Genomic DNA, 10861 nt, shown 5'->3' on the forward strand with positions numbered 1-10861 from the left:
CATTCGTAGTGGCGGACGCATTTCATTAGTGATAGATGTTCTTATAAAGCAGATATTACGCATATATTTCAGAACGAAGGCGGCAGATGGGGAGAGGGGGGGGAAATGTGACCCAACAGCAATTTGTAACCTGGAAATATATGTGCCAACAGTTTAGGGGTAAATGAAGGCCATAAATAACAGGCACCACACCCTACCGGAACATCTAGGCATTCCTATTACCGAAGCAAAAGAGAATGAATGAGGGGATTTAGTGGATGCAAAACCAATAAGAAAATGGAAGTTCATTCTTCAAGCGCAGTTTATCAAGCGGCCTGGTCTCTCCAATCTTGATACAATATAATAGGACATTGCATCTCAAGCTGAAATCGTATCTACGCTAAGTGTTAGCTCCGTTGAACGCAGTGGGGTTTGCTTCCGAGTAGACACATGCATTTATAAATAAACGTGTTACGGGTCTCATCGTAATCCAGCATACGATCATAGATTGTGAGGACAAGGCAGAGCAAGGTGGGATTGTTATTAGGCTTGAGCTGGACCCAGTCCACTGAACCTACAGTAGCAGGATTTAGCCCCATTTCCCACCTAAGGCTGAGATCCTAAAAATCAGTGACGGGGGAGTCATATCTCTTGCAACCATTTGGAATTACTCCCAAGTCAATGTTTTTAGAGCCACGGTGTAAATCTGCGTAAGTCTAAGCAGCCTGTTTAAATGGGCGGTGGATTTGTGCAAAATGAACCATTTCCCCTTGGCCTGAATTTCATGGTATGTCTGAGAAATCGCTGGAGATTATACACATCAGAATATGATTTCCTTAACAAATACGCGCGTGAAATGTTAAGTTGAAGCACTAATAAAACCTAGCCCTGAAATCGGAAGCTTCTTGAGCTATTTTAATCAAGCGAGAAACCCGGGGAAGTTAATGGAAGAATACCAGAATCCGAAATATTTCATATGGAAATTAAGCACGTTTGGAATAACAGAATTTGTTCCTTAACAAATAATTTTAGGATCGTGGGGTGTAAATCTACTAATATCCCATATATGCGTTATAGGAGGCTCAGAATTTAAACTATAATGCGGCAAGTTATCCCGAGGAACTTAAGTTTCGAAATTCAGGGTCCTCATCCGAAGGGTTCTGATTTGTTATCGTGACCTTTTGTAGAGAATTCACCATGAACCGCACAGCCTGCGTCCGATTTTATTCCCCTGCATTTCTCAGGGATGAGGTTGACAATGACTGCAGCCGAGAAGAGGAGAAAATATCACATGGGCTGCGTTTCCCTTAAAAAAAAGTCATTTTGCGAGGTGAGGGAGAAAAGGATAACAAACCCTCTTTATTTGCCCATGGCTGAATTTTCAGGGTGTCGCAGACTCGCAGTGGAACTGAGAAAACGTGATGACCAGAGACCAGCTGGCTGACTGAGCTTCTTACGCATTTTACCGTACTTCCCATGGAGGCATTTTGCAATGGCTTCCAACGGGCCCAGGAACGGACAAGCCTTCTTGGGATTGTTAGTTGGGGCGCGGGAGGGAAGAACAATACTCCGTTGGATACAAATACAGCAATTGCTCATGCTGCAGCTACTACTACTTCTACTACTACTGCCACCACCATTCCCAATATTACTGCAACATTTGTCTATATTTAGAATTAAGGCCGAAGGAGTCCTGGTTTGGGACTAGAAACGGATATCTTAAAAAATAATTAAAAAAATACTCAGTCTGCAATTAACAGGAATGCTGTGCTTTCAAAACAGGAGAACTCATTTTCAGTCTGCACTCGTCTTAGTTAATCAGAGGAGATTTCACAAGAAGTAGACGTAAAAGAGGTTTTTGTCTCACTCCATCCCTCTTGCTGACATTTTAAAGAAAACTGGAGTTACCTCTATGTGTAGGTGCCAACCTACAATGGGAAGGTTTAGAGTATACGATGGCTCCTGCCTGGGTGCAGAATTGGAAGGATTTTTACTGTTGTTGTTGCTTCAATATATATATATATATATATATATATATATATATATATATATATATATATATCGCTCTGTGTGTATATCACATTAAAGAGCATTGCATTTATTGGTTTAACGTGGCATGGGTAAACTTTAAAAGCAAAGTGTCAAAGTATGTAGCAGATGAATTCTCAACTCAGTTATCTCCAACGAGATCGTGTAGCAGTCCCACTGAACTCCTAAGGATTAAATCTGGGTTCCTTGTCTTGATTTGGAAGACGATATTGGTTATATAGTTGTTAAGAATGTACTCAGACGTGCACGACTGCACCTCTTGAGTATATCCACAGGCACAGATTTATGCATATTTTGGCATTTTCGTTCCATACAATGCACATATATTCCCATACCTGAAATAAGTGTTTTGAATAATAGTTTACGCATTCCATACATGATAAAAGCTGCATTAACAAAAGATGTTCACAGTGGTTTGCGTATTGCAGAACGCACGGGATCCACCTGTAATCCAAGTATACATTAGCATATATTTATGTGCCACTAAATGCCATACACTCACACGCCAAATTACACACGTGTAAACTAATAATATGTGCCATCATGCTCTCCAATTAATTGTACAGTCACATTTTTTGGTGAAGCTTTAACCAGGAACTTATTTGAAAACACTCAGAATTGTACCTAACGCCACAGCATATACAATAAATACTAAAGAGTGAGGTCAGTAAGCAAAGCAACTTGGAAACAAGGGTCCAGAATTTAAGAGAGGTAGCTGGGCGATATTGTATTATCCAACCCAATCTGTGCCCTCAATGTCCTCGGGCAGTGGTAGATCATCTGAACTCCAACATTGGGATTCTTTCCAAGAGGATAAGGACAGTGGGGCACCTAGCCCCGCGAAGGTCAGGGAGTTTGACCACAGACTTCAAGGGAAGCCAAAATCCCTATTTGCATTGTTCAAGGAAGATGAGTTCTGACGTGCAGCGGGCAAGCTGAGACTGAGGCGCATTTTCCAAGGTCACAGCTCTTAACATGCAATTAGTATGCAGGAAACAAGTAGCGAATTACTTTTTCAGCAGCGCCGCAAAGTTCGAAACTCTTGCCCTTTCCCTATCCTGGATAGTTTCAGGTGTGGAGAGCCCGTCAAGGCGTCTAGGATCCATCGCTAAAGTCACCCAGAAGCCCCCTAAGTCCTCACTAACGCCAAATAAACACTCTCTGTAAAAGCAAAAAAATGCTCTGTATGTTTCTAAGCATTAGGAAACAAATTCCGGTTGCTGTTTTGAAAATGCCCTTCCACAGAACTAAAACATCAGTTTATTTATACTTGCATCCCCCTTATTCTCAGTTTAAAGATAGCCGGTCTTCGCTGCGTAAGATCTCTGTTGTCTGCGAGTTTTAGCTTCGTCCGTCTTCAAAGTAAAGCAGTGAACTTGGACCTCATTGGGAAAAGAAGGACCAACCAATCTGAGCATCTCAGTCTCAGTAGCTTGAGAACCGAGGTGGCAGGAGGCCTTAAGAAAAGATTTTTGGAGAGGCTCATTATTGGATTGCCAGGCATTTCTGCCAGATACATTAAAATAGCCTTTCAAATTCATTCATTCATTCATTCATTCATTCATTCATTCATTCATTCTATATTTCACCGAGCAAAAAAAAAAAAAAAAAAAAAGGAAGCCCACAATAAAATCCTTCAAACAGTTCCCTTTTCTAGGAGATCATTTCGCGTTCTGAAATACTACCTGAAGGTATTAACAACTTATACTGTATTAAGAAGACCACTTTACTGGGTTGTTGGCCGTGCTCAGTTGTCCCATTAAAATTAAGGGCCATGAATAACTTAGGCACATTAATTTCAATGGATTTACTCTTAGTAAAACTTATTGGGTACCACCCACTGTCCCAGATAGTAACTTTAAATAGCTAAAAAGAAAGAAAGAAAGAAAAGATCATGTGACATCTTAAAGACTAATATATTTATTGTGACTTGAGCCTTGGAAGACCCCCTGAAGATGAGCAAAAGTGAAATATACATTGGTAGTAATCTCCTACAGGACATGTATGCGTATGTGTATATGTGCACACATATGCGAACATATGCGCATGGATGTACATGCACACATGAGCGTAGCCAATAAAATTCAATAAAAATACATAGCAAACTAAGGTTCTGCCCCCCACAAAGGACTCCCCCCTAACAAAAGGCCTGCCCCCCCATCAAAAATACGCCCAAGCATGCACACACATTTTCCCCTGCCTATCACAGAAAGAGAGTCCTTCCTCTGTAGCACGTTAAAGGCGAACAGATTTATGGCGGCATACATATGCACACTCGTGCACATCCATATATCTCGACTGGTGGCGGAGAGATAGACCTACGAGTCCTGACGTTGCTGAAAAGATCGAAGACGTAGCCAATATCTCAGGGTCGCCTGTGATAAGTTATGATCAGTAGACAAAGTATTAGCGTTTATTTATTATGTCTTTATGTATGTAGGGAGCCGCCTAGAGTGGCTGGAGCAACCCAGTCAGATGGGCGGGGTACAAATAATAAATTATTATTATTATTATTATTATTATTATTATTATTATTATTCGCCTTAAAAGTTGCCTGACCGCTCTAATTAGGGTGGCGAACAGGCAGCAAAGAGGTCTTGGAGATATATATAAACAAAATGCAAGGCGCTCTCAGGAGCCAACGCCCAGTCAAGGAAGAAGCGTCTTAAAATGTACTGGTCTCCGAGACAAGCCCAAGAGACGGGGATGTGAAATGAGCCATAGACTAATGCCGCCCGGTGTGCTTTCTTGCATCCTGGCTAGTTCGGCTGACGCCCGCCTGGTGAAGCAGGCGCCAGGTGACAGGCCTCGCTGGGTTTCCATCCTTCGCAGCAGTGCCGACAAAGCCGAAGTGGAAACACGAGGTGGCGCCCTTCATCTACTAATCCAGAAGAAGGCTATTCATGAGCTGTCAAAAGTCAAGGTCACAAATTGTCTTTTCTCCACCCCCACCCCCCATCAAGGTCAAGGTTTAAGGCCTTCCTAGTCCTGTCATTTCAACAACTACCAAAACCTCTCTCTCTCTCTCTCTCTCTCTCTCTCTCTCTCTCTCTCTCTCTCTCTCTCTCTCTCTCTCTCCTTTCTCCCCCCCCCAAAAAAACTCTTAACCGGTCCTGCCAATAAACCTTAAATACGACACTCTTGCATTTGTGGTCTCTAACAACTGTTTTTCATTCTGGAAGGGGTGCTCCGGCTCAACGTTTATATCTCCCCCCCCCTTCAGAATACCTGACTCTTTAACCTTACTGAAACATTTATAGTTTAGTTATCACGCATTCGCTTTCTGGGCTAGGTAATTTACGGGGGAAATATGGACCATACCAGCAATTTAGGAGAAAACATTAGGCCTGCAGGATAAGTACATTCGTCCTGAAATTCACGTATATGTATATACCAGAGGGAGAGAAATAAAGGAGGGTTTAAGCAGGCTTTATTACAGTGACTATTTTTTATTAACAGTATTAACACTAGTATCTATCTACAGCTCTTAGATTTTCATTTTCAGTAAAAATATAAAAAAACAAAAACAAAAAACAAACCAAGGGTGCACCAATACATTTTCACAGTGTGCTGATTAAAAAAAAAATATTTACAAGATAGCCTCTCCTTGTGAAGGGGGGGGGGATAATAATGTGCTGGTTGAAGTTGCGGACTGATTTGTTTCAAGGGGTGAAAGTGCTGTAAAATGAATTCCTATACTTACTAATGCAGCCTGATAACTGAAAACGAAGAAGGAAAAATGTCTACTTACTCATAGTTCAAACTATAGAATATAGAAATCAAGATATCTCTGGGAAGCAAAATATATTTTCATTATCAGGTCCTTTCAGATTGTTTCTCTTAGAAAGGGATTTCTGTTACATCACAATTATAACTCTCATGTCTCTGTTTCCCCCCAAGTTTGGAAAACAGTCATTTATGGGATTTACACCATTTGTTAGTTGATTAATGTCGCTGATACTGAAAAGCTATAGAGTCCCTTTACAAATCTCTGGAGTATTCTATTATCACTGAGTTTAAGGATCAAGAAATGAGCGATTGGAAAGTAAATCAAATTTTTTTTGGGTAAGGTTCCCCTTTTTACACCCGGTAGTTTAGACTGGTTTTAATTTCCTTTCAAGGTTCATCCTTCGAAGAATTTCCTTCATTACTGCTGTCTTTGGTACTTAGTACCTTCCTCCAGAAAGAAAATAAAACAGAAAACACAAAAGGCATTGCTTTAACATACAGTAATTGTACAACCCCACCCACCCCCGTGTTTACCTGAGCAACCATTCAAACATGCTTTTGGGAAGCAATTGGATCGCAAAGTGTGTGCATGTGTGTGCGCGCGCGCGTGTGTTTTTTTAAAAAGCCATCTTTCAAATTACAGTCCTAAATAGTGTCCTACAACAGTCACAGTAATACTTACACGCTTTTCTCGACAAAATGTTTATCTTTCTTAACTGAAATATTTCTGGATTGGGCATTTGGGCTCTCAGACTCAGTCACTGAAATGGCCTCTTCTGGATTTCGGGAGCACTGACAAGTCTTAAAGCATTTCTCAAGAACCCATACTTTCTCTCTCTCTTTCTCGCTCTCTCCAAAAGCCATAATTCCAAAGAGACAGAGAGTTCTGGTGAAAGAAGAGGTTCATTGTCTTTTCTTATTTTCTTTTTTACTTATTATTTACTTATTATTATTATTATTATAATCTGGACCAAAAAATATAGAGAAAGAGAGTTGGTTTTTTAGGCCTCTGGGCAGCTGCGCTTTCATTTAATCCGTTAACTCGTCGTCTTCAATTTGTTGATGACTTTTTTTTCTTTCACCCTTCTGTTTTGGAACCAGATTGTGACCTGCCTCTCTGAGAGGTTCGTGGTGGCCGATATCCTTCTGCGCTTGTCCTTGGTAATGAATTTATTTGTAGCATATTCCCTTTCCAGTTCCTTTAACTGAACTTTGGTGTAAGGCACTCTTTTCTTTCGCCCACGCCGGTAAGAGTTGGCATCCGAGGGGTGCGAAACCACGTCTAGAGTAATAATAATAATAATAAAAGGAAAAACATCAAAACAGGAAGGCGGGCATTAGCATTATTACGACCATCAACTGATATCACTTTATTACTCTTCACCATGCCTTCCCCCTTCACGCAGTGACAAGCTAAAATGGACTGCAATCAACAGGCCTGCCTGGGCTCCTAAGTCATCACCCAGAAATGCGGGCTTTGCTTTTCTGCTGCTAGCAAGCGCTTCGCTGCAAGCTCTTTTCCCTGTAACACCAAAAGGCTGTAGGAAAATTATACGCAGTTATAATAACCGATGAAGCGTGCGAGCTGAAGCCTCGGTGGAAAATTCTTGTTCACCGGGAAGACTTCATGCCCCTTGGCAGACTTGCTCAAGCCGATTCGCTCCTCGGAAATAAATATATAAACAAACAAATCGTGCATATGTTCTAGAATCTAGATCCAGCAGAGCTGAGGTACCCGAAACTTAGTTCTGGTACCGCTGAAGAAGGGGAGGGGGAGCGGAGAAGCGGAGACTGATGGTCGAAATAATTTGGAAGCAGAGCAGTCAGAACGAGTAACAATCTTCTGACTTGAAGCTAGACAGCTACAAGTACAGTATTGCAGCTTCTAGTACTCTTCTGGTGCAGTAGCAATATATATATTATACACACATATATATTGATAAAGCCGCGGACCGTAGAGGAATAATCTGACTAAGGGAGTTCATGCTTCACCAGGAAGGCTTTATGTTAATCAGAAGGCTAGTAATTGAGCAAGTAAAAAACAACAACGCTCTAAGTTTTATTATATAGCCCAAACCTAGGAACTAAACTGGGTGATAGTGGCGTAAGGAATGGCAACAGTGATACTAAGAAAGAGGGGACTTAATCATCATAATCAAATTATTTATGAGAGGCTTGATCTAACGAGTATTGGGAGAGTGTGAATAAGAGGACAAACGCTACAATATTATAAGTATTATTATAATTTCTGCTAGTTGGGTTGGTGACGTTGCAAAAGAGGTAAATATTAATATATCAGTAAACTAGACATCTTCCCTATTTTGGCTGGAGAGACGGAGAGAAAGAAGCAGGAACGCGCTTGGTGAGAGAGATGATAGCGAAGCAACAATCGGATCTTTCATGCATTACTCGCAAGTAAACCCTACTGTTTCCTATTGATTCAAACACACGCACTCTCTCTCCTATGAAAGTTAATAACAAATGGCTCATATATAGGTAACCACGTTGTAGAAGGTAAGAGACTGGCATTAAAAACAACTCTCACTTCTACCACGATGATTGGTGGGACAGCCAAGTAAATCGCTAGTCTTCTCAGAGCAAGGGGCTGACCCTGCTGTGAGCGTAATAACCAAGAGGGCTGCAGTTGCACTATGAGAAGTACGGATAGGTGCAGAGCCATCCTGGGTGCGTCTGCTCGGACCGAAACCCTCCTGAGCTGAAGGGGACTCACTCCCAGATCAGTGTGGATTAGGTTTGCAGCCTAACTGGGGCGAATTCTGTCTCTGTCTCTTAAGGGAAGCGACCATATCGTTCCTAATAAGTGAGGGATGATGGTGGAGGCTTAGGAGGAGAAGGGGCGTTGTTAATTCTACCGGGCAAGGCAGACAGTGAGGCACTAAGTAAGCATACTCCGGAGTAGAAAAGAAGGGTCATGCAGGTGCATTACCCGGGAGAGTGGATTTCCAGAGGTGGGGCGGCTGGTTCTGTTCCTTGGGGCAGTAGACCTGCCCATTCCAGCCATTGGTGATAGCCCAGGGCTGGTAGCCTTCCATGGGCAGCATCGAGTCGTGCCTGGGCTCCCCGGGGCCTCCGATGGTGGGCACCACGGGCATATCCAGGTAGCCCGGCACCGGCTGGTAGGGTCCGGCGGCGTAGCCCTGGTAGAAGGCGAATTCCTTGGCCCGGGAGGTGAAGTCCTCTCCGGCGGCGCCTACCGACGTGTCCATGTACTTGTCGGCGAAGGAGGCGGCGGGCTGCGCGCACGACTTGAGCGCGGCGTTGTGGTGGCTCATTCGGCACGGGAAGTAGCCGCTGCCGAAGTAGCCGTAGGGCAGCGCGGCCGGCCCCGACGAGCTCTGCACGGCGGCCGAGCAGGGGCTGCACTGCTTGACAGATGCCCCGGGCTCAGCCATGCCCGCGGCGGCGGCGGGCGCCTCGCTCGACGTGTAGGCGGCGGCGCTGCCCGGGGCGGCGAGCGAGGCTGGGTGAGCCATCAGGTTCCGGCACTGGTTGGCCGCGGCGAAGTTGGTGCCTGCGGCCGCCGCCGCCGCCGCGTGGAAACCGGCTTCCATGTTCTTGTTGATCTCCTCCAGGCTGTTGTCGTAGAGGAACATGACGGGCTCGATCCAGCGGGGATGGAGGAGCACGGAGGCTGTCATAGCCCGATCCGCATTGAGACTAGTGGCTCTTTTTTAAAAGCCCCAAAGACTGAAAAAAGAGATACTAAATCTCCCAGACTTGACCAGGGCTGACGCGCCAGTGTCGCGCCACCGCGGCGCTCATTGGACCGCCCTCCCCCACGTGATATGCAAAGCAGCTGATAAACATCTGAGGAATAAAGGGCAGATAATTAAATAATGGCCTAATCGCGCCACGGCTTGGAATGCCAGCGGCGGACGGCACTCGCCCGCGCGCGCGGCCGCCCCTTCCACTCACGACTTTGCGTGGCGAGGGAGGCGCCAACGCGGGTGCAAAGGAAGAGCAGGTATTTCGCCTCCCTCCCCACCCCCCGCTCTGCAAAGTGTGGATTTCTTCCCTCTCCCCCTCCCCCTCCACTCCCTCTAGCACATTGCCTCTAGGAAATTATTTCAACAGGCTCTCACTCCACGGTCTTAATGTCAAAGCCTTCTGACTTTCTGTATTTTTCTTGCTCATCAACTGGTGGTTGGTGGTGTGTGTGTGTGGTTTTTTTTGGTTTTGGTTTTTCCTGGGGAACGTCCCGCCCTCCCCTCCCCCTCACTCCCTCACTCGACTTAAACTCGTATTTTCTCGTGTTATAGGACTGCAAACTGCTTGTACCATTACGAGGTCAAAACACCTCTTTCTAAAACCACAACGCCTGTCAACGCCGGGTATTTCACATCTTCTCCTGACCTGTCCAGATACACACACACACACACACACACACACACACACACACACATGTGCGTTTTGAATGATATCACTCCTCCTTTGGACAAATACATCTGAAAAAGAGGAGCAGGATCCAGAACGTAGGCAGCAGATTTGCCACGGCAGGGTGTGGAAGTGAAGGAGTTAAGCAGACCTCAGAAATGAATCAGCCTCCCTCTATTATTTGTTATTGCAACAATAAAACGCGCAGCCTACAATTTTTTGCTTGAATCATCCCCGACCATAAAAATATTGCGTGGGATTATTTATTGTCTAAGAGTGACCATAGGGACTCCCCCCTTATCATCGTTAATAAGAAACCCTTTGCACCGAAACGCTCTGCGTAAGCACATGCACCAACACGGAAAGCCACTATGTCAATAAAAGGGCACTTCCTTGGAGTATTTTCTATTAATTATTAATTAATTAATTAATTATTAATTTATTGTTATTATCATTGGCACATACTCTATAACGAGTATATGTTATGCAGACACGACTGCCTAAGGATTTATATTCATTTTGCAAAATGCAAGTAGAAGTTAATTCATGGTAATATAATCACGCAAGAGAGTGGGGATTTGAGACTTACTGACCTCCGACCACAATGAAGGGAGTAAACGTGTCTTTGTAAACAAAACCAAAAGCAAGGAAAAACAAAACAAAACAAAAAACCCACCACACCCAAACCTCTGCCTGCTTGTTTGATGCA

At 44.0% G+C, this 10861-nt stretch overlaps 1 protein-coding gene across 1 annotated transcript; it reads right to left on the reverse strand.

Moving 5' to 3' along the window:
- Positions 1–5457: 5457 nt before the first annotated feature.
- On the reverse strand, positions 5458–9725 carry HOXA13 (homeobox A13). The gene is made up of 2 exons (XM_053410259.1): positions 8705–9725; positions 5458–7039 (listed from the first exon to the last, which is right to left on the reverse strand). Exons 1-2 carry the CDS (start codon positions 9414–9416, stop codon positions 6795–6797), a joined length of 957 nt encoding a protein of 318 aa, XP_053266234.1. The 5' UTR covers positions 9417–9725; the 3' UTR covers positions 5458–6794.
- Positions 9726–10861: the final 1136 nt, after the last annotated feature.

This window comes from Podarcis raffonei, chromosome 12 (genome assembly GCF_027172205.1).
Source record: "Podarcis raffonei isolate rPodRaf1 chromosome 12, rPodRaf1.pri, whole genome shotgun sequence".
Lineage (NCBI taxonomy): Eukaryota > Metazoa > Chordata > Lepidosauria > Squamata > Lacertidae > Podarcis > Podarcis raffonei.